The following is a 26,854-nucleotide window of genomic DNA, read 5'->3' on the forward strand; positions in this document are numbered from 1 at the left end:
ACCAGAAAATTATATTATTTGGTAATGCACCCTAGACCTGAATGTTGGAGAGGCTTAAAATGGTTCAGTGTTTCTGGTTTTCTTTCTCTTCCTACTTTCATTTAGCTCTGTAGTAAAGGATTGTCCTCTTGCATGGACCCATCCACATGCAAGCAGATGTTAGCTGACTGCCACAGTAGCGTTTTCATTAATCCACATCTTTCCCTCTTCACACATCAAAGTCTTTTTATTTTTCCACTCAGTTCTTCTGATATTTCTAATATATAAAAAAGACATAAAAAAGGGGGAATATTAAAAAATACTTATTATACGATGGTACTTCAAAAAGTTTGCAGAAAAACAGAATTGAAAGATAACACAAAGCTTTCCATGAACTCTGTGAAGGACCTTCATACGCATATCACACAAGAATGGTTCAACCAGGCAAACCCAGAGAAATGTGAACAGTAAGGGAGGCAGGGCTGGAATTCTCAGTGTGTACAATTCCCTGCAGTTTGTTTTTATTCTGACCTTCCCCAGTGGTTTCTGCCCAGCAACTGAGGAAGCACCTCCTCCGAGCCAATCACAAAACTGATTCCAAAGAGCAGCTCTTACTGTTTCTCACAGTGAGCAGACAAACTCTGGTTTCTTTCTGTTTCGTTTCTTCCACATGACAGACTCTCAATGTAACAGAGAGGACTGGGAACTACTGATTACCCTTCTTCGTGGGCTGTGATTTTCAGACAGACTGCCAGAGGGTGAGTGGGGGAGATTGATTAGAGCCAGGGCAGCAGGGCCTGGGAGGGGAGGGTCTGAGAGCTGAGAGGGGCCTGCAGGGAGGGGCTGGCACAGAGAGAGGCTGAGGGGCTTGGGGTGGGGGTTGGGGATGCAAAGGGTAAGGACCTGCAGACGTTGGGATTTGGTGGAAGGGGGACGACCTGAACGAAGAAACTTTCCAGCTCCATGTTCTTAAGAACATGTTATCATCTGAAAGGAGCAAGGGACCCTTAAAATCTGTTCTGGTTATCTCTAGTATTTCTAGTGTATTCTGAGAGATTCTAAGAGATGTGCCTTAAGGATTTCCATGTAAAGATGTTCATTAGAGAACTACTTATAATACAGAAAAATCTGAACCAGCATACATAAAGAACAGTGGGGAATGAATAAACAATGCATGGTTCAATCACAAAAGGGATTTTTATGCAGCCATTATGAATTGTGGGGGGTTTTTTTTGTTTGTTTGTTTTGTTTTTAAAAGATGACTGGTAAGGGGATCTTAACCCTTGGCTTGGTGTTGTGAGCACCACGGTCTCCCAAGTGAGCCAGGGCAGGCCCATGAATTGTGTTTTTAATGAAGAGAAATTATTTATAGTTTAACAGCATTGTATCCAAATGTTACACTTTGTTATCTTTTGCGCCAGTATCTTTTCTCTTTCTATTCTCCACTTCCCAAAAACCTAGAGCATGTTTCCCAGTGGCTGCAAGCTATTACATTGTATGAAAATACCATCACTTATTTACCTCTTTCTTTATTTGTACATTTAAACTGTGTTTACTTTCTACTCTTGTAGATTTCACTATGTTGAACAGCCTTAAACATAAATCTTTGTGTTAATCACTGATTTTTTTTTTTTTTTTGAGTCATTCCGGTAAGTGGAATTTTTAAGGCCCTTGCTAAATGTATGACTAAAATACTTCCAGAAATATTTGCATTCCCACTAGCAAAGTATATGACTACCACTACAGATTATTTAAATTTTTACTCCTTTATTTTCTTCTCCATTTTCAAAATTGTCTATAATCAGCAAGAAAGAACAATAAACATTGTAAAAAATACATGAACATGTGTTCCTACTGTGAGGACAGCACAGAAGTTGTTAGCTCAGGGACCCCAAGATAATAATTGCTGCCCCTCTCTAGTTTTGAGGAGCTGAGGATGTGGTGAAAGGCAGTGTCTAGTCTGAGGGTGCAGCAGCTTTCAGGCAGGGCTGGAGGGAAAGCCAGCTGCACAGACCTCTGTTCCCTTGTCCCATCATCGACCCCTCCCCACACTCTTGCAGACCTCCTCACAAGCAGTTCTCAAGGCACAGGGACTCTGACTTTGTCCGCGGGCTCCTTTGTATTGGAGGAAACGGTGTGAGGAGATAATATTTACTGACCAGCTAGTATGAGCCAGTCACTAGAATTACTCATAACAATTATCATTAGGTAATACGTAAAATTGTTGAAATTAAAAACATTCACATAATTTTAAAAGAAAAGGGTGCAAAGGACCAAAGTGTCCTTTCACTGGCCTAAACTCCATCCTGCAGTTTAGCATGCAGCTTTCGAGACCTTTTGAAGGCATTTACACATGTATGTGTGCACAAATCTATAGCTTTGCTTTTGTTTACTTATATAATGAGTAGGACAACTCTGCAGGGTGCTTGTTAATCACTTAGGACATCTCCATTATGCAGGTTAGCGACAACAAGCCACTCTTTCCAATTGCAGCATGGAATTCCCTCACAGGGATGAGCCGTCACCCTTCTCACCAGTCTCCTGAGGGGCCTGGTCGGTTCCTACTATTTCCATACAATGAAATGCGATGCCACTATGTCAACCTCTGCACTCGTGGCACTACTGTGCTGAACTAGACAACACGAATTCAGTTGCTGGGCCAATTGTGCACATTCTGATTTTCACATTTCCCAACGTTTTAGGTGTTACTATATTTCACATAGGTTTTGTCAAATGACTGAGATTACACAGCTCGTGAATCACAGTGCCATTACCTATTTTCTACCCTCTTGCTGTCCCTAACAACTAACTTAGTGAGCCTGGCACATTTTGGGTTCTCAGTAAGTATTTGTTGACTGACTGACTGAAGGAACGAAGGGAAAGGCGGGTGAGACCTGTTCGTACTCCCAGCTCTCCCACTCACTGGCCTTGTGATTAAGAAGTGGTGGGTTCAGCCCCTGACTACCTCTAGGGAGTCTGCCTGGATCCTGCCCAGTCTGCTGGGCTGTGATGTGACTATGCTGATGGTCAGGAGTTGGCATCTGGAGGAGTCCACAGTGCTAATCCCAGCAGGGTACACCCTCCAGTCACTTTGTCTGGACTCCTTTCAACCCAACTTCTTCCCAGCAAGAGGGAACATTTCAGGAGTGGAGGGAGGGGGAAGGGAGGGGCCTGGGGCCAATTCTCAGCCCTGTCTCTGAGCCCCCCTCACCCAGAGGGACTCTTCTGGGTTCTTCCTCTGTTTAGGGATGCACCAACTCTGAGTGCTTCGGTGAAAGCCAGCTAGAACCACAGACAGAACAAGCCATGCTAGCTGGCACACCCACAGTGTCGGTACAGGTAAAACAAGGGAGTCCATTAAGGAGGGTCCTGTGTTAATCAGAGGGCGATGATGGAGGCCTGGACCTGGCTGCCGCAGGGGAAGTGTGGGGAAGGATTCTGAGTATTTTCAGACAATAGAGTGGCAGAATTCCTGATGGAATAGCACACGTACATCAAACACATACATATTTTTACAGATGATCTTCCATGGCGGAACCCAACGGTGAAGAGACTTTAGGACAGACATTTCTCACAGCTGAGGATCTTCTTGGGTCACCACAGTTGAGTTAGGCCTGGGGAAGTGGAGGTTCCAACGTGGAATCGTATGTCTTCTTCCAGGCCATAGTGTCTGCCCTGTCCCTTCTGCTGAGTCGTGATATGCAGCACAGATGAAAATGGCAACTCCCAGGCCCTTCCTCCTGCTCGACCTCCTTGTGTACCTCAGCTTGGTCCAGCTACTCACCCCTTGCTCAGGTAGGAAATGATTCTGCTTCTATGTGTCTGAAGCAGACATTACCTGTTCATGCCCACTGAGAACCTGGAAGACCCATCTGAAGTGAAGGTTCACCCATCATTAAGAGACAAGCTGAGCTTCTGTTAGGCTCGTGTTCCTCTCTGGACTCTTTCTACCTTGCCTTCCCTACCTGAGAACTACCCTTTCTCTCATGGCCCCGACTCTAACCCCTCTGATGGAGCTTTCCCCTTTGGCTGACCAGCTCACTTTGCTGTGATTGGACCCCCTGGGCCCATCCTGGCTAGGGTGGGTGAAGATGCTGATCTGCCCTGTCACCTGTCCCCAGCGATGAGTGCAGAGTCCATGGAGCTGAGGTGGGTGAGGTCTAGCCTTAGGCAGGAGGTGAATGTGTATGCAGATGGAAAGGAAGTGGAAGACAAACAGGCCGCAGCCTATCGAGGGAGAACTTCGATTCTAAGCGACAGCATCAGTGCAGGGAAGGCTGCTCTCCGAATATACAATGTCAGAGCCTCTGACAGTGGAAACTACCTCTGTTATTTCCAAGATGGCAAATTCTATGAAAAAGCCATCGTGGAGCTGAAGGTTGCAGGTGAGCCTCCAGGTTTTGTTCTGAAATCTTTCCTTCCTAGGACCTGGGGGAAGAGGCAGAGTTCCAGAATTCTTGGTACAATCTCTTGCCCTGTGGCTCTGGTTGGGTTTGGTCAGTGGGGAGCTGTAGCAGAGGATATGGGGAGGGAGACCCTGCAGGATTGCCTCTGGCTGGCTGCATGCCCTTACCTAGGATCACAACTCCTCTCAAGGATACCATCCATACAAGATTCTCATCTTTTAGGTCTTCAAAACTGCTCCTTCTTCTCCTTTGTGTATAGGGGTGGTGGTGATATCCCATTGTAAATGGCCCTGGGGTACTGCACCAGTCCATGTAGTTTTCCCCTCACCACCACCACACTTTATAAACTGCTCCTGAATGAAACCCTCATTGAGATATCCAATGTGCCTGTGCCATCTCTCCTGTTGAGACCCTCCCTGGTGCAGGAGGCTTCCAGGAATGTAGGCTGCTTTATCCTTCCACAGCACTGGGTTCTGATCCTCACATAGAAATGAAGGGTTATGAGGATGGAGGGATCCACGTGGACTGCACCTCCACTGGCTGGTACCCCCAGCCCCAAATACAGTGGAGAGATGCCAAGGGACACAGCATCGCGGCTGTGACAGCGCCTGTGGTTGCAGACGAAGCAGGACTGTATGCAGTGGCAGCATCCGTGGTCCTGAGAGGTGGCTCTGGGGAGGGGCCATCCTGTACCATCAGCAATTCCCTCTTCAGCCAGGAAAAGACAGCCAGGATTTCCATCGCAGGTCGGTACCCTTCTTGGCCTCAGGTATACCGAGCTGGACTGTGGCTATGGAAAGGAGGGTGTGTGATTCTCCCCCGTGTGAGTCTCTCCTGCTGACCTGGGTCCTTGCAGTGAATAAAAGGACCAGAGCAGGGACCTGGAGCCTCCTCCTTCCTCTAGGGGAGCTTCTCTCCTCCATAAATCTGGTTATGCCACTAACATTTACTGAAATTTTCCTGTCCAAAACTGCTACAGGCAAAGGGAATTGGATAGAAATGGTCAAGAAAAGTTCTTTGCAAAGTCAAATGAGAAAATGGGGGAAAACTGTGTTTACAACTCATATCATAAAGAACAAGCTAATCTCCTTGAAATAGAAGGAGGTTTAGAAGACTGTAATAGAAAAATTAGCAAAGAACGTGAATTATTAATTTACTGAAAAGGAAATAACACAGAAAAAGATTCTCAATGTCACTCATTAGAGAAACGAATATTAAAGAATTTTTCATTCATGCTGTTGGCAAAATAAAACTAAGTTGGTTGATAACACATGCTGATGGCAGGAATGGGGGAGGCAGCAACTCTCAGGCATTTGCTATATTAATTTGTTGTTTTTTGGGTTTTGGGTTTTTTGGGGTTTTTTTTGGCAGCTGGCCCATTCCAGGATCTGAACCCTTGACCTTGCTGTTCCAATGCCCTGTTTTAACCAACTGAGCTTACCAGCAAGCCCTAAATTGTTTTATTTTTGATATATATTAGCACAGCCACTATTGGGGGCTATCCAGTGCCTATCCAGACGACATATTTGTTGATTCTGGGCTGGCCAGTTAGTTCAGTTGGTTAGAGCATGGTGCTAATAATATCAGCTCCAGGGTTCGATTCCTGTACTGTCCAGTGGCCAAAAAGAAATAAATAAAATTCTACTTTTTGGACTTTATCTGACAGATAAGATTGCCTCTTTGTGGGATGACCCACGTGAAATGCTATTTCTCATAGCATTATGATTGCACAATGTTACAAGCTATGCAAATGTTTCCTGATGGGGAACTTCCATACAAGGAAATACTGCACAGGTGTAAATGGAAACAAAGAAATTCTCGCTATTCTAAAATAGAAAAATTTCCAAGGTACACTTTACACAGAAAGAACAAGAGGCAGAGCAATGAATATAGAATGGTATCTTTAGTGTAAATAGAGGAAAAGTAAGAATATATTTCTATTTATGTTTTCTAAATTTAACAGTTATATAACACTCGCTATATGTCAACCACTTTCTAAGCATTCATTTCATCCTTCTAACGTCAGGAGGTAGGTACTATTATTACCCCCACTTTACCCATAAGGACACTAGGAGCACACAGTTAAGTAACTAGTCCAGGGTCGCAGTGCTGGTCAAGTGGAGGAGTCACAATTAGAGCCCAGGCCCTCTGGCTGCACAGTTTATGTCACCATCATATTAAGCTGACAAATGAGAAGCTAATCGATGGGGAAGAGAGGAGGAGGGCTGTGTGGTGAGAGACTTGGGTATTAGAAAGTATCTCCATGCTCGTGGCGCTCATGTCACTCGGATAGAGGCGCACGTGCACGGTTCTCTGAGACTTTAGGAAGAGAAACATGACTTGCTCTCATGGGGTAAATGAGCGGCCCCCCCAAGCGCTGAGCAGCTGAAGCTCCGGACCCACGGGCTGGGGAGGGGGCAGGCGTGTCCCACCCACTGCCCACAGCCCAGGCCCTTCGTCCCCTTGTCCCCTCGCAGGCCCCTTCTTCAGGAGCGCCCAGCCCTGGATCACAGCCCTGGCAGCGACCCTGCCGGCCTTGTTGCTGCTGCTCGCGGGGGCCGCTTACTTCCTGTGGCGACAGCAGGAGGAGAAAAAGGCTCTGTCCCAGGAGAAAGAGCGAGAACAGGAGGAGAAAGAAAAGGCTCAGGCCGAAAAGGAGCAGGAACGAAGCGCGAGAGGTATCTGGCCTCGGCAGGGAATCGAACCCCTGGCTTCCAGGCCTGCGCGCGAACACCTCACCCCATCCCCACCCAGGCGCTGTGTAGTTTCTAAGGTTTATTTTCCAGAAGGTCCCCTCTCCGCTAACAGTTCGTGACTGCTTCTGCTTATTTTCCAGAGAAGCTCCAGGAGGAACTCGGTAAGTTCCTGTCTCCCCAGAGACCATGCGTGGCTTCCTATCCCTGCTTCAAGCCACTCGATGACTCTTCCTGTTTATTCCATTGCAGAGTGGAGAAAAATCCAGTACATGACTCGTGAGTGGCCTGACATTTTCTCAGAATTCTAATCTCAGACTCTCTGCTTGGATAGTTTGCAGCCCTAGCTCTTTGCCCGGGGTTGACAAATGACCCCAGATCCTTTTACGGTGGGAAAGAAAATAGACACCCAGGAGTGTCTCTTTTTCTCCTTTTATTTCAATTATTTGATTTTGTTTGAAGGACAGCACAGGCCTTCAATCTCTCTCCTCTAGGGGCCCACAACCCTTTAGCCCCACAAAGCACAGAGGAAAATGCAGGGTACAATTGAAAAGAAAAGGGGAGAGGAGGACGGAACAACAGATGAGGTTCCTTCTCTGTGCCAGGATCCGCACTAGCTGCTTTACATCCTGTATGGGACGCAGAGAAGGAAAGAAGAACGGACGATTATAAGGAAAGGGAAAGTTAGAAAAGATGGAGGGAGAAAACTGTCCCTCATAAACAGGAGTAGCTATAGTGACTCAGTTCTTACACACTTATTGTATCTGCTATCGAAAATTAGTCCCAGAAATTTCCTCATTAAGTTCCTCAAATTCTTTTCAGAAGGAGGCATCTAAATAGCACAGATTGAGATAGATGGGTCTTGTACACTTGCACATACACATATAGACATGGCGACACCTTCTCCCAGATACAGGAGCATAGATACACACAGAGTAGATCAGCCGGACCACAGCTGGGAAGACACTCATATGGTGCCTGCGGCATCACTAGGGGGCCATTGATGTTCCCCGACTTGAAATGAAGGAGGAGAGGGGAGGAGAGCCTTGTACATGCACAGAGAGAAGGTAGGGAAGGGGGGGGGTCAAAAAGAAGGGAAAGGGGATGACCCAGACATGGCAGAGTCCAGGTGACATCTATTTGCTTCTTCCATTGTAGGTGGAAAGAAGTCTTCAGCCTATGCTGGTGAGTGACCCTGAAGCTCTCTGAGTTTGCTGGGACATGTGCCCTGAACATTTCAACCTTTTCTCTGAAGGGACCCATTGGCGTTGTCACTAGGAATAATGAGATCAAAACCAAATGCTCATTTTCTGTGGGGTTCCTCGTCTGCTTTTCCAGAGGCTTTGAGAGAACCCTCCCCCTGCTGGACCACTTGCTCACCCCCTAGCAAAGCCTGTCCACGTAGCCTGTGGCCCTCATGACAGAGGGCACACAGTCCACCATTTGTGAGAAGCCGCCGCCCCTGATCCATCAGAGCCGTGGAGGACAGAAGCTGGACCTAGGAGAGATTGTGCAGAAAGAGGGAAAGACAGGACTTAATGAGGAGAATGGGGTGGGGGCAACGACAGATATACTGACCTTTTCCTTGTCTGTCTCCTCCTCTCAGAATGGAAAGACGCCCTCTTCCAAGCTGGTGAGTGAGTCCTGCAGGCCAGCAATCTGATGGGCCCTATTCCTTTTTCTTCTCCAACTCTTGAGATTTGGGGAAGGAAAGTCCCCACAACTAGGAGAGTTTTCAGTGGGTGGCTTTAGTTCCCAATTGGAAAGGTGTGCCTAAGTCCAGGGCCCTTCCTGCTGAGAGCCCAGGGAACTGGGGAGGGTTGCTGTCCTGGGCTTCCAGAGACCTTCATGGGAAGGAGGAGGCATGAAGGGTGGAGCCGAGGGGGAGAGGGAGGCTGCAGGACCCTGCAGGGAATGACAATGGGAAACGCCAAGGGGAGAAGGCAGCGCGCAGGGAACTTTGCCTCTCCATGGCTTCTGCCACCTACTGCCTTTGCGTGTCCTCTGATGAGTTAATGTGTCTGAGCATTGGCTTTCACATTGTTAGACGATGATTGTACCTCCTATGCTGGGAGGTCTAAGGTAGAGACTGAAGGAGTATGTATTAGCCGAAAAGCTAGCAAGAAAGATGGCATATTCAAAATAAGTGGTTGAAGAGGGTTTGGAGAAAGCAGGGTCAAGGGAAGCCAGGGAGGGAAAGTGAGGTGTCCCAGACCTCACAGCAGTGGGGAGCTGTCTCCAGCCCTAGGCTTGGAGGGATGGGGAGGTGGGCAGTTCTTGGAGGCCAGAGGAAGCTGCAGCTCAAAAACAGGCTGCCTCCAAAGAGTCATGCCTTTGTCAGAGCAACACCATGTGATCCTTCCAGTCTTCTGCCAGGGCCTCCCACTGGCCACACCCAACAGGAAATCAGAGGACAAGGGAGCCCAGAGATGCTGTCCATACAGGACAGATTCCTGGGACCCAGAAGAAGGTGGATGTGGGGGCACATAAAGTCCCCAACATAGCCCCTAGCACAGAGAAGGCATGGCACCTGTTACATGTCAAGTGCGTCCTCTGTGCCTTGCCCTGGGCTGAGTGAGTTACACTGTTGACTTATTCAACCCTAGAGATTAGTACTTTTATCCCCACTTTTCTGGTAAGGAAATGCTTCAGGTAAGGCTCAACGATGTTCCATCACTTGGATGTGTGGAAAGAGAGACCATGCAGAAATGTCATTCAGCTCACAAGTGATAGAGTGACAACTGTAAGTTAAATGTATGTAACTAGAAAGCTGAAATGGGCAGGGTCAATTTTGGGAAGGAAATAAGAAAAAGCTAGAAGGAAGGAGTCTTATTGCCTCCTGAGCCAGCGTCAGGATATCTTGCTCGGCAGAAGTTGACCGTCATTTCACTCTCCCCTTCCCCACTGGACACAGGACCCCCGAGGCCTTCTCCCATATTAGTAACTAGAGTCACATTCAGAGCAGGCTAGGGGTGCCAAGCTCTGGACTCGCCTCCTGGACAAGACTCAGGTCTTGAATGCTGAAGTTGTGAGGTCCAGGAAGAATGGCTGAGCCCACAGACACATCTTTAAACTCTCTGCAGCTGATGTGATTCTGGATCCAGACACAGCAAACCCCATCCTCCTTGTTTCTGAGGACCAGAGAAGTGTGCAGCGTGCAGAGGAGCCACGGGATCTTCCAGACAGCCCTGAGAGATTTGATTGGCGTTACTGTGTGCTTGGCTGTGACAGCTTCACATCAGGGAGGCATTACTGGGAGGTAGAAGTGGGGGACAGGAAAGAGTGGCACATCGGGGTGTGTAGAGAAAACGTGGAGAGAAAAGGTTGGGTTAAAATGATACCTGAGAATGGATACTGGACTATGGGGCTATCTGACGGGGAGAAGTATCGGGCTCTCACGGAGCCCAGGACCGAACTGAAGATTGCTGAGCCCCCTAGAAGAGTGGGGGTTTTCCTGGACTATGAGTCTGGAGAGGTCTCATTCTACAATGCTCTGGATGGCTCTCATGTCTACACCTTTCCTCACACCTCCTTCTCTGGGCCTCTGTGTCCTGTTTTCAGAATTCTGACTTTCGAGCCCACCGCCCTGACCATTTGCCCAGTGTCAAAAGGAATGAAAAGTCGCTTTGTCCCTGACCCACTTCCTGACCTTTCCCTGGAGACCCCAGTGACCCCGAGCTTAGCTAATGGGAGATGGGAGCCTCAGGTTGATGTAAGGTCTCTGCTTCTCCCTGCCCAGTCCGGAGCTGAGGGCGTCCTCCTCCAAAGCAGGCAGTGACAACTGTAAAGCTCTGTGCACACGCTGAGGCACTTCACTGGAAATAATACAGTTGTCTCCTATGGCAGTTGTGTTTGGTACCATCACAGAACCAAAACCAATCTTCCTGCTTTCAAAGTCTCTAAGAAGTGTAGCTAATAACCTAAAGATTGTCCGGGATACATGAATTTGGGAGAAAGGAAGCTAGAAGAACTTCAAGGTTTTTTTAACTGTACTATGGAATTCGCTTCCTGAAAACGAGTCTATCCACCCTTGATCATGGGTGGATGTTAAACCGATAATCCTTTCAAATGAAGGACACTACAGAAAAGCTCCTCTTCGTTATCATTCCTATTATTGCTTCCCCACTGCATCCCTTTCCCTTGCATGTAGTGGTTAAGTTATATTTGTTCAATACATTTATCAGTAATCCTCGCTCCTCGACTGGTATTTTTCTGGTCTCTGAGAAGTCTGCTCACCCACACTCTCCCCGGAGTTTCACAGCTTACCTCATTGAAACATCTGCAAAACATCTTTATTATATTAGTTTCCCATTGCTGCTGTAAAGAATTACTACAAACTTAGAGACTTAAAGCAACACAAATTTTATGTTAAAAAATTTTATTGGGAAATAATCGAATAAACGTATTTGTGGGGTAGAGTTGAATACCAATACCTATGTGTAGTGTGTGATGATCAAATCAGGGTAATTAATTAGCATGTTCATCATTACAGAACATAATCATTCCTTGCAACACAAATTTATTATCTCACATGTCTGTAGGTCAGAAGTCTGATATAGATCTCACTGGGCTAAAATCAAGGTGTCTGCAGGCTGAATTCCATTCTAGAGGTTCTAGGGAAGAATTTATTTCCATGTTTGTTCAGATTGTTGGAAGAATTCAGGTCCTTGAAGTTAGAGGACTGAAACCACCATTCCTTGCAGATTGTCACTGGAGGGCTGTTCCCAGCTTCTAGAGGCTGCCAACCCTGGCTGCTGACTCTCTTCCTTCACCAGTGGGCTGAGTCCCTTTTGATCTTTGAATTTCTCTTTGTTCTTCTTCCAGGGCGTCTGTCTGATTCTTCTGCCTCCTACTTTCAAGGACTCATAAGATTAGATTGAGTGTACCAATATAATTCAGAATAATCTCCCTATTTTAAGGTCCATAACCTTAATTTCATTTGTAAGGTCCGTTTTGCCATGTAATACATCATATTCACAAGTTTCACAGTGGGCATCATTGGAGGGAGGAACATTACTCAGCCAACCACACTTATTTGGGAAGTGATCCCAGGAAATACCAGTGCAGAAATAAAGTGAGACAGAGTAGGGAGAAAGCCAATTAAGAGAGAAATAGTATAAAGAGCTCATTCATGGGTCTGTTACCATGTACAACTGGGTTCGACCTTGGACTCTCTATGAAACCATATAAAATTGTGGGATAAATCTCAAAATCTTCTAAGGGATAGTAAGCCTGGGGCATTTACCCACAATGCCCTTCCTCTTTTACTTGAACTGGTTGAAGGTTGCCCCTGAAGCTATTAATTCTCCTGCAATTCCAGACTGGACCATGCTTTGCAAGAGAGTAAATACCACTGATACTGAAGAAAGCTCTCAGGTGGAGAAGAAAGGCAGGCACGTGAGGTCTGAAGTTGTTATCCTTGGAGGAAACTGTCTGCCTCAGCTATTGGTGAACTGAGATGGGCCAAGAGGATATGGGATGAGGTATTAACAGCATCTGTTCACAGGGCCCTGCCTCTGAGAACATGGTGAGTGCCTGTTAAGTTCTGTCTGCCCACCCTCTCCCCCAGGTGAGGGATGCTTCCACCCGCATCCATTTAGCAGTAGTGACCTCCTGTCTTCCAACACGTGTCCATATCACATGGCCCCATGCCCCACCACAGGGACTGGATCTGAGATGGACATCTGACCCAGTCTAGGCTAGAGGACTTCCCTTCATGGTTTCCACTGAATTTTTAATTTTTGTTTTTGTTTTGTTGGTGGCCGGTGTACATAGTGATCCATCCCTGGACCATGGTGTTATCAGCACCGTGCTCTAACCAACTGAGCTAACTAGCCAGCCCTTTTTCTTTTTTCGTGGCTGGCCAGTAAAGGTTGACTGAATTTTTCAGTGACAGGTAATCTGTTACACCTATAGCAGGGGTGCATGAGAATTGTGGGAAGGAATCTTCTACTCACAATGTGGTCTGGAAAATCAAAGGAAGGTGGACTGCAGAGAGACAGTACTGAAGCAAAAGTGCAGAGAGAAGTCTTGAAGATGGAAGGAGTTTGTGCAACCTTCCCATGTTTTGCTCCTTTGGGGGCCTGTTAGAATGAGCAGGACTGAAGGCATGTTGCGGTCTAAATCCAAAGGGCTTTAGAAAAAAAAAAAAGACAGTTTTTTCTTAACATGCCTTTCTCTGAGTTCCATCTTTTCCCATAGTTATTTGATATTTTGAACCTTGGTTAAGGTGCAGACTGACAGTATTTACATAAAAGTAAAGCTGTTTTCCAGTCAGCCTGGAGTTGCAAACTTGTGTGAGATACATACTATCGAGTCCCTGAGAAACCATAGAAGACTTCGATAAAGCTATGCTGATTCCACCCCAAAGCAAATCAAAAATCCTGCAGGGCCCTTTGACAACACCAAAGAGGAGAACAGAGTCAGATGAAGCCTTGATGAGTATTTGCACCTGGCCCCTTACACATCCCCCTCCCTCCTGCTTTTCATTTCCCACATTCCATTCCCTAAACTCCCTCTTTAAAAAACACTCTATAAATCTGAGTCTTTGAGATGGCTTTAGTCTGGCCATTCTCTTTCTGGTTTACTGTAGAGATGGGTTGCCCTAACATCTGTAACTTTTTTCCTATTCTACCAACATTTGACTTTCAAGTTATTTGTTTTTGTCTGGGGGCAGGCAGCTAGACTTGGATTCAGTAACAGACCCAGTTTACGGCTGTGTGTTCTGTGAAATTTGTTCTCTTGTGGTGAAGTAAATATACCAGTTACTATTGCTGCAGCCCTAAAAATTAGCAGCTCACACAAGTGTTTTACTGTGCCTGTTGATTCTGTGTCAGGAATCTCAATCTGAATATTAACCATAATATTAAAAATGGTTTTTCTGGGTGCTAAGATGTCTGGACTCATCTGGGAGGACACCACGGCTAGAGGTGACTCAAAGGAAGAGATACACCCAGATTTCTTTCAAAGATTGGATTTTATTGCAAAGGAAAAGGGGATCAGAAGTCACTCTGTGTCCTAGCACTTACATGATTGGCATGTATAGCTGGTCCGTGGAGAACCATACCAAGGTGACTCTCCCTCTCTGTTGACTCCTCCCAAGACAGAATGATTGGATCAGGTCGACGCCATCCAATGTGGCACACCTCATTGGTGTAGACATGGCTTCTTGATAGGCTACCTCATGGGCAGTGGACTCTCTTCCTGTTCAGAACACAGCTGTTGCCCTCTGGCTCAGGACAGCTGTGGCAGGCACCCAGGCCTGGCTTCACTGGGTGCTTCTTGGACAAATGGCCTCAAAAGCCCCGGGCCTCTACAAAGGCTTCCAATATACTTAGGAGGGGGAAAAAAAAAGCCCTGAGCATCATTTTGTTCGGATAAAAGCTGTGGCCTGGCTAGGCTCTTCAACATTTACAGTCCCCTCTTCTGTGCCTTCTCAATCGCAACTCAGTCCTGAGTGGAATGATCAAATAGTTACTACATTTATTCTCATTAGTCGCTGAACTCAGAAGCCACTTTAATCATAAACCAGAGGCATCAGGCAACGAGTGAGGCTGCTGTATGAGAAACAGATGGTTAAAGGGTCAGCACAATACAAAAAGCAGTTCTTAGGGCCTTCTGTAGCTTATTCTAATCAAAGATTTCCCTCTGCAGAGTGGAGAAGGAACCTGCTTTGGTAACTTATTCTGGGTCCCTCTGATCCTCCTTCCCTGTCCAAGAACCACTGACCATGGGTGGCCTGATCCTGCTGCCACCTTGCTCTTGGCTCTGGTGCCAGATGAGTTAAGGAATGAGATCATGCTGTTGGGAAAATGACCTACACAGACCTTTCTCATGCGTGCGTTGAACCACACTGAGTGGACAGCCAAGGGTGGGCCCTGTAAGGAGAGAGGAATGACGTCACCAGATACCTGTCCTGAGAAACAGACACTCCAGTCACTGGAAGATCCAATTGCTGTCTAAATAACAATTATGCAGGACAGAGTACAGGAATAGCAGAAACTGTGAGTGTCAGAAGAGGCTGAGAGCATCCTGAGTGTTCTTAGATGAGGTGGACATCAAGGCCAGGCAGGATTTCAAGAGGCAGAAATGGAGGGAACAGGTCAGGTGAGGGGAATGTCATGGGAAAGGGAGTGCTGGCCCCAGGTGCAGGAGGGACACAGGCAAGGGGGGTCCATTGCTAGTGGGTTAACTGCAAAGTTCCGAGTTGAATCAAAAGGGGATCAGAGGGCTCCGAGGAAGCACTTGGACACTTGAGGGGACGGTTGAGAACTGTGCCTTAGTATGATTATTGTGGAGAAAATCTATTTCCTAGATTTTGGATTGGAGTCTGTGGGGCATGTTGGTGGGGAGGAAAATATGTGTGGGTTGGACCCAACCAGACCTTCTCCTGGCAGATGTTAAAGCCTAACTAGGAAGTCTCTGTTCACTTCCATCTTCCTGCCCCCACTAGAATGCCACATACCTGAGAGAAAGGGTTTTTGACTCTCACTCAGTCTCCTCAGCTTCTCTTACCCGACAGTGGCAAATGAATGACGAGGTCTTCTTAACAGCTGCTGCAGCTGCTGTCTCACTTCCTTCCCTGCCCCTCCCATCAGCCCTTGCCTAATCCCTAAATCCTTCTCCTGCTAGCAAATCCACCCTCATCCAACCTCCAAAGCCAGGAACTAGAAAAAGATTTCTCTGGCTTTGCAAAGAAGGCTGCTTATGTTTACATTTTCACTTCTTCACACACACACACACAGGCCTCTTCTCGTGGTTAACATCAACGCCACAATCCGCGGGGGTCCTCGGGGCTTTGCAAAAAAATGAAAAATGTCTTGTTTCTGAAAAAGAAAAAGGAAATTTAAAAAACCTGATGATCGCAAAAGTTATTTGCTGCATACAATTGTTTTAAACGGGTTCCATATATTCTACCTAGTAACTGGTGACAATTAAGGCCCAGGGACACCATTGGCTGGCTGACCACAGCCGGCCAATCCCGGGCTCCAAACCATTAACAGGAAATCTTGGGACACCGGACACTGAGAGAACGGGTCCCAGGTCTCCGTCCCGCAGCTCTGCACATCGCGACTGATGGGAGGTGAAGAAAAGTTTTCTCTCCGTCTTCCCGACGTTTTGTTCCTTGGTGGTGACTGTGCTCATGGGAGCGTTAGAAGAAAAGAGACGACCGGAAAATGGTCATCGAGGGTCGGCCGAGTAAGACGCGAGGTTAACTGGAGAAGGTAGGAAAGGGAGGGGAAGCGCTGCAGCTCCGGGGTGGGCGGGAGGGGGCCGGAATCTGCTGCGGAGGAAAAACGGGGTCCCTGGGAGAGGGGAGCCCCCGGTGGGTGCCCGGCCTGGCTGACGGGGAGGAAGAAGAGAAGGGAGGGAGTGCGGAAGCTGTCAAGTGACAACTGAGGGAAGTGCCCTGTGGCGAGAGACGTGAGCCGGGGAGGGCGGGCACCGCCTGCCTCCGCGTCGTACTAGTGGCTTATTTCATGGCGCGTCTCACGAACCCACCTGTCAGGAGGTACCTGAACCATGGGACCAAGGAGGCTGCCCAAGCCCGAAGTTAGGGCGCTGATGCGACCACATGGTGACGGGCGAGTTTGACGTAGATGGCAGCTGCGGTGCCCAGTCTGCTCTGCCGAGTTCTTCTCCTCTGCTGACTTCTCCTCCTCTGCACACCTAGGCCCTGGTCCCTGCCTGTACCGATGACTCCGTCCTTGTACGTATGGAGCCAGCTGCCTCCGGACCCTTCTCCCTGCCGGCCGCCCTTCTCCTCTCCCTGCTCCTCAGCCTGTTTGCACGAGTCTCAGGTAGGGATGCATGCCACTAGCTCCTGTCACCTTCTCAGAAAGCAACACCAGCTCTGCAGTCTGCAAGGAGGAGGAGCCAAGAAGGACTGCAGCCCTGTGGACCCTTCTTTTAGTCTGAGCGTGTTCATCAAATTTATACCAGCGCTGCCCAAAAGAAATGCATTGAGAGCCACAAAGGCGAGCTGCGTATATAGTTGTAAATTATCAAAAAAAAATTTTATACCTTTTATTTTAAAAAGTAAACAGAGGGCCGGCCCGTGGCTCACTCGGGAGAGTGCGGTGCTGATAACACCAAGGCCCCGGGTTCGGATCCCATATACGGATGGCCGGTTCGCTCACTGGCTGAGCGTGGTGCTGCCAACACCAAGTCAAGGGTTAAGATCCCCTTACCGGTCATCTTTAAAAAAAAAAAAAAAAAAAAAAACAGTAAACAGAACCATAAAGTAAATTTTAATAATATATTTCATTTAACTGCAACTAACCAAAAATTAACATTTAAATGCTTTTTACTGCAAAATATTACAAATGAGAATTTTAACATTTTTAAATTTTAAATCTTCAAAATCTTGTGTGTGTTTTACACTTTCAGGTCATTTTGATTGAAACTAGGCTTGTGGCTCCCCTATTGGACAGCTCAAGTTCATGCTACACTCAGGCACTGCACTAGATTGGGAAATAGAGGAAAAGTCCTAGGGAGCACAGGTCGTAGAGGTGATCAGGGTGAGCTCCTCAATGTGTTGCTAATGAAGCATTAGCAGCCTCAATAGGTACCGCTCCCAAGGGTCAGCCATGGCTACTGGTCCCCCAAATCCTTCCTCAGCCCAGGAAGTTCCTGTGGCCTTGGAAAGAATTTATGTGTCCCCCGGAATATCCATTTCCTTTCCTGCCTGAGATATTTGATGCCTGGTGTCCCCTCTGATTCTTCCCCTTTGTTGGGCAGCACAGTTTACTGTCGTGGGACCAGCAGATCCAATCCTGGCCATAGTGGGAGACAACATCACATTAAGCTGCCACCTGTCTCCCGAGAAAAATGCTGAGGACATGGAGGTGCGGTGGTTCCGGTCGCAGTTCTCCCCGGCGGTGCTGGTGTATAAGGGAGGGCTAGAGAGAGCAGAGGAGCAGATGGAGGACTACCAAGGAAGAACCACCTTTGTGAGCAACGACATCAGCAGGGGGAGTGTGGCCCTGGTCATACACAACGTCACAGCCCAGGAGGACGGCTTCTACCGCTGTTACTTCCAAGAAGGCAGATCCTATGATGAGGCCATCCTGCGCCTCATGGTGGCAGGTGCGTCACTTTATCTTGCTTTGTTGCCTTTGCGCAGTGTTCCTTTTGAGGAAACCTTCTCTCTTAACCTTGGGCCCATTGCAGACCAGCAGATTTTTGCCTGGAATGCCCTTTATGCGGGGAGGGTGGCATCTTACTGCCCAAGGGCCACTTGAGTGGGTTTTCCCTGCTAAGCTGTGGGCATCACTGCTTGAGAAGCCCACACGATCTCAGCTGAGGCCCTGGGCAGGAGAGTGTGGTTAATCCCTGCAGATTATTCTTTTACCTGCCTTATCATTCAAACTGTGCCCTCTTGAGAGTGACAGGAGGCACTGTCAGGCATTGCATTTAACAAGTGGAATAAACAAGGACTGCCCAGAGAAGGACATGTGCATGTCTAGTTGTTGATAAATATTCATCTTGCCTTTGTCCCTTCCCCCAAACACTGATTGTAGTGAGAGTGGCTGACATTTAAATAGATGATTTTATTAAAGCAAAATTAAGTACACAGGCAAACTTATGTACTAGGCCTGGTGGCCCCACAGAGAAAACAAGGAGAATTCGGCTGGGAGGAATTTGTCAAGGCTTTGCAATAGAAGTGGCATTTAAACTGGTATTTCTAGGAGTTTATCAAAAGAGCTTTAAGGGATGACCTCACTCCTGGAGACAATGCATTATTCTTTAGAAGAAATGTTTGAAGACTGGAAAGCCTTTAAGACTCACAAAAGTCCATGGTGGTATTTCAGTCCATCAGAACAGTAAAGGTGAGGTTTGGGGACAGTGCGACCTACCCATGGGTAGGGGTCTCAAATTATAAGTGGTAGGAGACTCCATCTTTGTTACTTGCAACAGCAACATTATACATGATTAATACAGAATATCGGGGAAGGAGGGTTTCTTGACCGTTGTATCCTGACTCTGTTGAAAGCAGCACTTACTGGTTTGCCGGTTATGATTTGTGTGTGGCAGGAACCCTTTATTCTTTCCCTGTAACCATGACCTTGGTGTGGCCTATCCCATTCTGAATGGAGTTGTCGTAGGATTTTTTGTTTGTTGTTTTTTTGTTTGTTGGATTGTTTGGCTGGCTGGTTCTGCCTTTAAGTCTGTTGTCTCACGCTTGCACTTATTGAAACCCATGAAATATTTTGCAGAACTTTTTTGCAATTTGCTGAGTTATTTTAATTCTTATTCTACTTGAAGTTTTCTTTCTGAGCCTTTAAATGTACAACTAGATTTTTCTTTTTCTCTTGGCAAAATCACATTGAACAAGAAGCACTAGACTTAAGTGATTGCTTTAATTTTCTGTCTTTGGTATAAGTTGTTGGGGAGGCTTTACAAAGGAATTACTCAATGGAAGTTTGGATGGTCACACATGGCTGAAGGGCCTCCCAGCGCCGTGCCTCTGCAGCTCCCTCACACCAGGTATTCTCTTTTATTAAAAGTTGTTTTAAAGATAGAAAATAGTTAGGATGAGTCTGGATTCCTAGGATATTTGGTGATAATCTTTTGACATTGAGAATGTGATGGGGAGGGTGGTTGGCTGGTATGGGGATCTGAACCCTTGACCTTGTTGTTACCAACACTGTGTTGTAACCAAATGAGCTAACCAGCCAACCAAGAATGTGACATTCTTATCTTGAGGATATCCCAGGACCATCCAGATCTTTCTAATACATTGATGTTCTCAAAGGACTATAAGAAAATTACCTAATTTACTGAGCCCCTGGGGGGTAAACTTCTGTGAATCAGGGTAAGGATTGGCTTTGCAGGCCAGCTCTGTCCATTCTCCTAAGAAGCACCAGCTACTATGGGTAGTAGATAGCGGTGGTGCTGTGAAGCCCTGAACCTGCAGAGAAGGGACAATGTCTTCAGGTCACAAGGTTTCTTAAAATTTGTCAACCTGGCAGGTTTCTGTCTTTGTATTATTCTAGAGATGTAGGAAACCCGGTGTACTGAGAAGTCATCCCAGGAGAAAGGGAAATCCTAAACCTGCCCCTTTCAGGTTAAACTGGACACACCCACCTGGCAGTGAGAAAAATTAGTCTTTGGCAGAATAAATTGAACAACAAGCATTTATCATAGACAGAGATGCTTGGTGCTGTGATGGGGCATGTAGGTGGAGCACAGTGAAGAGTGTCTAGTGTGATTTTCTCCTCAAGGAGCTCACAGTTTGTCATATGGTGTCACGTTGTTCTCCAGCATCAAGGTTCATTCTTGCTTCCTTCATCCTTCCTGTCCTCCTTCCTGTTTCTTGGTCCCTCTTTTCCTTCCTTCCTTTGTCCCTTCACAGGGGGGTCCTGTGGGAATGCATGGGACATGCACATTCAGGGGGGCTGGGTGCGGCCCACTTGCTCTCTCCCCTTCCCTGGATGACCACCATTAAGAGCTGCTCTAGGACACATTGGCTGAGACACCCCTGCCTTTGTAGCTGAGCCTGGTCTGTCCCCTCAGGCCTGGGATCTAAGCCCGTCATTGAAATGAAGGGCCACGAGGACGGGGGCATCCGGCTGGAGTGCACATCTGGAGGGTGGTACCCCGAGCCCCGTGTGGTGTGGAGGGACCCCTACGGTGAAGTCATGCCCGCCCTGGAGGAGGCTTACACGGCTGATGCAGACGACCTCTTCACGGTCACCACAGCTGTGATCATCGTTGATTCCTCCATGAGAAACATTACCTGCTCCGTCAACAACATGCTGCTTGGCCAGAAGAAGGAAACTGTGATTTTCATCCCAGGTCAGTTCTCTGCCCTCTGGAGACTCAGCCTGTGGAGGCAGATCCTCAGCAGACAGATTGCAGCCCAGAATGGGGAAGGGGGTTGAGGGGAAGGGTCCCGGGCCCTGAAGAGCTGGAGGCTACAGCTGAACCCGGAGCCTTGCCCCCTCTCACAAGGGGAAAATCCAGTAGTCTCAGACCACATGAGTAGGAGCCTCTTCTCTGAGGGTAAATCTGATCTTTTTCCCTGATAGAGTTCTTATGCTGTAGCAATTTTTAAACATCCAGAACATCAGAAAACACAGAGTGTGGCATGGGTGGGTGTCCATCTACACCTGGAGGTGCTGTCTGTTGAAGCCCTCCCTTTCTGTCCATGGGATTTCCCAAGGGACAGAGCTGGGGAAAATCCCCATCCACAGATATCAGTAAATTCATTCAACCAGTATTTTACCCACATCTCCTATGTTCATGGCACTGTTCCAGAACTGGAGATAAATCACTGAACAAAATTCACCAAGTTTGCAGCCCCCATGAAGCTCATATTTTCAAGGGACAGAGAGCAATAGATGATACAGTTAACTTAAACAAGTGATTAAATACTCAAACTAGGTATTATATATCAGATGGTGATGAATACTGTAGGAAAATCAAACAAGGGGGGCTAGGAATTGTCAGGGACATGGGGTGAACAATTAGTAGCAGCACAGTCAGGAAGATGTCGCTGTAAAGATGGGAACTGAGATGTTAAGAGATCAGCCAAGGAGATGCTGGAGAACTGAGAACCCAGGAATGGGAACAGCACATGCAAAGGTCCTGAGGTGGGGACATTTCTGCCAATTTTGAGGAAGCCAAAGAGGTGATATTGATATGGCTGGAACAGGGTGAGTGAATGCAGGAATGGGAAGAAATGAACTCACAGAAGTGAAGAGAACACACTACACGTGGCAACACAGGCCACACACAGGCTTTGGCCTGTAGTCTGAGTGAGATGGGAAACTTTGGAGGTTCTGCGCAAAGAACTGACATGATGTCACATTCGCTGCTCAGCTGAGAATGGCTGCAGATGGTAAGGGCACAGCGAGGAGGAGGGCATTGCAGCTCTCCAGGCACGGGGTGATGGGGCTTGTTCCCATGCGCTGGCTGTGGTGATTCAGCATGCCCGATGACCCGTGATTACCCGGTCCTTCCCGCGCTGACCCCAGAGGTTTCTGCTCTTCTATCTCCTGGGGCCCAGCCCTGGCAGTCACTGTGGGGCCAGGAAAGGCAGAGCCAGCGTCACTTTCTCCATTTGAGGTCTGAGGCAGATGCTGACAGAGCAGGGACCTGAGGGAGCTCTTCAGATGTGCTCCTGAGGGGCGCCCTCATCCTGGCTCTCCTGTTTCTCGCTAAATAGAACTTTTTCTGGCTCACTTTTCAGAATCCTTTATGCCCCACACAATTCCCTGGACAGTGGCCCTGGCTGTCTTCCTGGCTATTCTGATCATCCTCCTGGCTGGGAGCGTCTGTCTCGTCAAGAAACTCCACAGGGAAAAAGAGATTTTGTCAGGGGAAAGGGAGTGTGAACATGAAGAGAAAGAAAATGCACGTAAGGACCTGGGGAAAGAGCGTGTGAAAAAAAAGCAGAACATCAAATAAAAGGTAAAAGAGTAGGAGGACAGGTCACTGAAAGGACACAGCTGTGACAGGTGGAAGCTTGGGAACAGCAGAGGCACACGTCATGGCAGCGGCAAGGCTGGAACTCTGTCCAGTAGCTGATCTCTCAGGGCCCTCTGTCTTCCACTCTGCACACCTTGCACTCACTGACCTGGCTATGCTCAGTGCTACATTGTTGGACAAAAGTGAGCCTACAAAAGTACTGGTACTGTCCAGCCACCTGATCCTGTGTCGTTTCTGGTTTCCTGTGGTTCCCAAGGTATGGGGCAGGGGCCGGTGGCATTCATGGAAAGGGCCAGTCCTGCATCATTTAACACACACCCAGCCTCTCAGTTCTGTTGAGGACATTATTTTGTTTCTGTTTCTTTTTTAGAGCAACTTCAAGAAGAATTGCGTAAGTTTAACCTTTCCTGAACCACTGAATGCACGAAGTGTGTTCTGCTCAGTCAGCCGTTACCTCATGACATTCACCTCTGTGTCTGTCCCTTGCAGGGTGGAGAAGAACCCTCCTACATGCTGGTGAGCACCTCTGACATTCCCTCAGACCCTGAGCTTCTCCCCGTTAGCCAGCCAACAGGACCCTAGAGCTGATGAACAGGGGACCCAGGGCTGGGTGGGGGGCAGCAGGGGGCTGGCGTCGGTTCATCAGCAGTGTCCCACCTGCACTGGATCCCAGCTCTCCTGTCAGGGATTCCTGCAGCTCCTAATCAGCCCTATAGTTTACTTCCCATGATCCTTTCTTTTTGAGATTAGAATTTTAGTTTGTGATAACTAGTGGTCTCCCACATGTAGTGAACCTCCCCAAGAGTTATGTTTCAGTAGTTGTTGCTCTTGGATTCTGGATTAATTTGAAAGAGGACGGTGCTGGCTTAGCTCTTTATAAACTGGGCGTTGGTGTGGACTTGGCACATTGAAGACCCACATGAGTAAAAAGGTATAAGCTTTCCCAATATACCCAACTCAAGAGTTTATAAATAGCCAGAAATTCCTTCTTGCTCCCGAGAGGGCACTGATTACTCTACATGTAGTCAGCCAGATGGAAGGGTCAGGCGAGTGGGAGAACACAGTCCAACTTCCCACTCCTAATGAGCACTTTGCATTTCATGATTTGTCACCTTCTGCACATAAGCACCAAAGAATCCAGGGTCTACCTGGTAACATGACAGGAGGATCTTTCCTATTTAGGTGAATTTTTAAATTGTGACAATCAACTTGCAACAAAATCAGAAGTTGTCACAATCCAACATAACAACTCGGGGAAAGGAGGAAATCTTATTAACACAATAGAAAGACAGGCTGAATGACTAATAATAAATGCAAGTTAGACAGGTCTGAAGAATGTCCAGGGTCTGAAGTATTTCCTACACCCATGGAGGTCATAGCTGTAGACTTCAGACCCATGTTGTTAAAGCAAAACAGGATGGAACTATTTCCCCTCTATGTTTGCCCCACACATCTCAAGCACCAGGTTGGCTTTCAGGAATATTTATCATCATTTTTTACCCTTGGAAGGGTGCCCTTGTCAGTCATTTAATAAGTTGTCACCTGATTAAAGTAACACAGGACCAATGAAGAGATCTCGTAGCACCCAGGACATTGTGTAGCGAGAGACTCACCTTAATTGTTTTATGGGGTGGGGGGCAGAAGAAGCAAGACATAAAGCTGTTTTGCCGGTTTAAACCAAGTCAGAGTGTTTGTAACTAAAGAGAGGCCCAGAGATCATATGTTTTGAATAGAAAAGGGGTCAGGTCTGAGAATTCTGAGAGAATGTAGGAATCTTTTTTTTTTTCTCGGTGGGGTTGGGGGGCTGGCAGGAAAGGGGATCCAAACCCTTGACCGTGGTATTACAATTCTGCACTCTAATCAACTGAGGTAACCGGCCAGCCTAAGAATCATTAATTTGGGCTCATTTGCTATTTTTCTTGATTTCTTGGCACCCCAATTCTCTTCTGCCTGAGGGCACTGCTTCTATCTCTGGAGAGACTGAAGTGGAGCCTCAGTAATTCCTAGACTGTGAGCTCCTGGGATAAGTTGTCTTCATGAAAAAGGCCACCACATGGGGGATCCCGCCCCAGCTTTCTGGGACCTCTCTAGGACCAGGGATCACACAATCTCCAAGGGTCCTGAGACCCCAGGTCTAAACCTGAGACTTCCTCTGCAGCTGATGTGGCGCTGGACCCAGACACCGCTCACCCTGAGCTCTACCTGTCAGAGGACCGGAGAAGTGTGAGGCGGGGCCCTTCCCGGCAGAGGGTGCCTGACAACCCGGAGAGATTTGACTGTCGCCCTTGTGTCCTGGGTCAGGAAAGCTTCACTTCAGGGAAACATTACTGGGAGGTGGAGGTTGAAAACGTGATGGTGTGGACCGTGGGGGTTTGTAGAGATGGTGTTGAGAGAAAAGGACAGGCCCTGCTGGTCCCTGAGAATGGCTTCTGGACCCTGGAGATGTTTGGAAACCAGTACCAGGCCCTGTCATCCCCTGATAGGATTCTCCCTCTGAAAGAGCACCTTGGCCGGGTGGGCGTCTTCCTGGACTATGAAGCTGGAGATGTCTCCTTCTACAACATGAGGGACAGATCACACATTTACACGTGTCCCCGTTCAGTGTTTTCTGGGCCCCTGAGGCCCTTCTTCAGGCTGGGGTCTGATGACAGCCCCCTCTTCATCTGCCCAGCATTCACAGGGGCTTATGGTATCGTGGTGCCTGAGGACGGCCTGATACTTCACAGGGTAGGGACCCACCATAGCTCACAGGACCAATTCCCTGGTCTCAGAGGCACATAGAAAAGCCCTGGCCACCTCAGCTTCATTTGCACAGTGTCCTCTGCTGGAAAACGGGCCCTTCTTCCCTCTGTCACACAAGAGAACATCTTCCAGCTGCCTCCTTCTCACCCACTGCAGGCAGCAGCCCCAGCTCTCCCCTCACTAGGCCATGGGGCAGGGTCCAGTCTGAGGGACGCTGTTGCTGCTGCAGGACTCCCATGCAAGAGGAAAGTGTGTGAAGGTGACAGGCTGAAAACCTGCTGCTTTAACATCAGGGTGACACATTCAGCCTGAAGCTTTAGTTGGCATTAGACAGTGTGGACTTGGGGCGAGGGCAACAGGACCCCTATAATGTGGGAAGAGGGAGGGGAACACAGAGCTTCCTGAGGGAAGGAGGAAACCACATATGGAATCACAGCTGGAGAAAAGGGACCTTTTCTAAGAGAGCTGGGAGGGAGCCAAGGCTGTGAGCATGTTCAAGCCTCACCATGACAGCTACATGGCCAGGAGCTGATGGCCCATTTCCATCCAACCCCAAAGATTTCCAGATCACAAGGTAAGGACCCCAGGCCTAGAAGTGGGATGAAGGAGGATGAAGGAGAAGGACCTCTCGAGATCTGGCTTGCCTCAGGTATCCCTGCAATAGGAAGTCAGTTCTCAAGCATTGAGGCTTACGGTCCTGGCAGAGTAGATGAGTACTGAACCATGTCTACCACAGATGTCAAGATTCCTGGTCTCAAGATGCCTGTAGACATTAAAAATTACTGAGGACCCTAATAGCTTTTACAAATTTGGGTTCTATCTTTAATATTCATGAAATTAGAGATTAAAACTGAGAGATTTTAAAAATATATTTTAAATTAAAATAACATTGGTAAACAATTATAGTTCAGTATACTAGTATGTTTTATGAAAAATAACTTCTTTCTAAAGCAAAATAAGTTCTATTGAAAATTGTGTCGTTGTTTATCTTTTTCCAAACTTAATGTGTGTCTTAATAGAAGACAAGTGGATCCTCAAGGCCTTTGTATTCAATCTGTTGGGATATCACAGATCATATAGGCTCAAGAACACGTTACTGTACATTAGCGAGAGAATGACATTGAAGCAACAAAGAATGTTACTATTAATATTCTTATGGAAATAGTATTAACCTTGTGGACCCCTTGAAAGTATACCAGGGGTCTGGCTACTTAGTTCAGCTGGTTAGAGCATGGTGGCAGAATACGAAGGTCAAGGGTTCATATCTCTGTACTGGACAGACATAAAAAAAAAGTAGAAAGTATATCAAAGATCCCCCAGAACTCCCCAGACCATATTTGACAACTAGGAGAGAAGATACTGGAACTGAATTAGTGTGATGGTTAATTATATGTGACTACTTGACTGCATTAAGGAATACCTAGAGAACTGGTGAAGCATTATGTCTGAGTGTGTCTGTTTTGGGATGATATCGGCATGTGTGTCAGTGGACTGAGTGGGGAAAGTCTGTCCTCTGTGTGGGCGACACTATCCAATCACTTGGGACCTGGACAGAACAAAAAGGCAGAGGAAAGGGGAATTCTCTCTTTCTCTCCTGGA

At 47.4% G+C, this 26,854-nt stretch overlaps 1 protein-coding gene across 1 annotated transcript; it reads left to right on the top strand.

The window, feature by feature from the left end:
- Positions 1-650: 650 nt before the first annotated feature.
- On the top strand, positions 651-25,437 carry LOC134378945 (butyrophilin subfamily 3 member A3-like). Its single transcript, XM_063098233.1, has 18 exons — positions 651-737; positions 3,640-3,774; positions 4,017-4,364; positions 4,850-5,131; positions 6,863-7,063; positions 7,222-7,242; positions 7,331-7,357; positions 8,237-8,263; positions 8,685-8,711; positions 10,162-10,845; positions 12,399-12,475; positions 16,752-16,878; positions 17,819-18,166; positions 20,597-20,878; positions 22,275-22,442; positions 22,884-22,904; positions 23,003-23,029; positions 24,672-25,437. Exons 2-18 carry the CDS (start codon positions 3,690-3,692, stop codon positions 25,292-25,294), a joined length of 3,375 nt encoding a protein of 1,124 aa, XP_062954303.1. The 5' UTR covers positions 651-737; positions 3,640-3,689; the 3' UTR covers positions 25,295-25,437.
- Positions 25,438-26,854: the final 1,417 nt, after the last annotated feature.

This window comes from Cynocephalus volans, chromosome 5, assembly GCF_027409185.1.
Source record: "Cynocephalus volans isolate mCynVol1 chromosome 5, mCynVol1.pri, whole genome shotgun sequence".
In the NCBI taxonomy this organism is placed as follows: Eukaryota; Metazoa; Chordata; class Mammalia; order Dermoptera; family Cynocephalidae; genus Cynocephalus; species Cynocephalus volans.

Excerpts from the sequence above, each read along its gene's own strand:
- LOC134378945 (XM_063098233.1), top strand. The coding sequence starts at position 3,690 with ATGAAAATGGCAACTCCCAGGCCCTTCCTCCTGCTCGACCTCCTTGTG. Across the intron at positions 12,476-16,751 it reads TGGAGAAGAAAGGCAGGCAC|GCCCTGGTCCCTGCCTGTAC; the intron begins GTGAGGTCTGAA and ends CTGCACACCTAG. Across the intron at positions 16,879-17,818 it reads CCTGTTTGCACGAGTCTCAG|CACAGTTTACTGTCGTGGGA; the intron begins GTAGGGATGCAT and ends TTTGTTGGGCAG.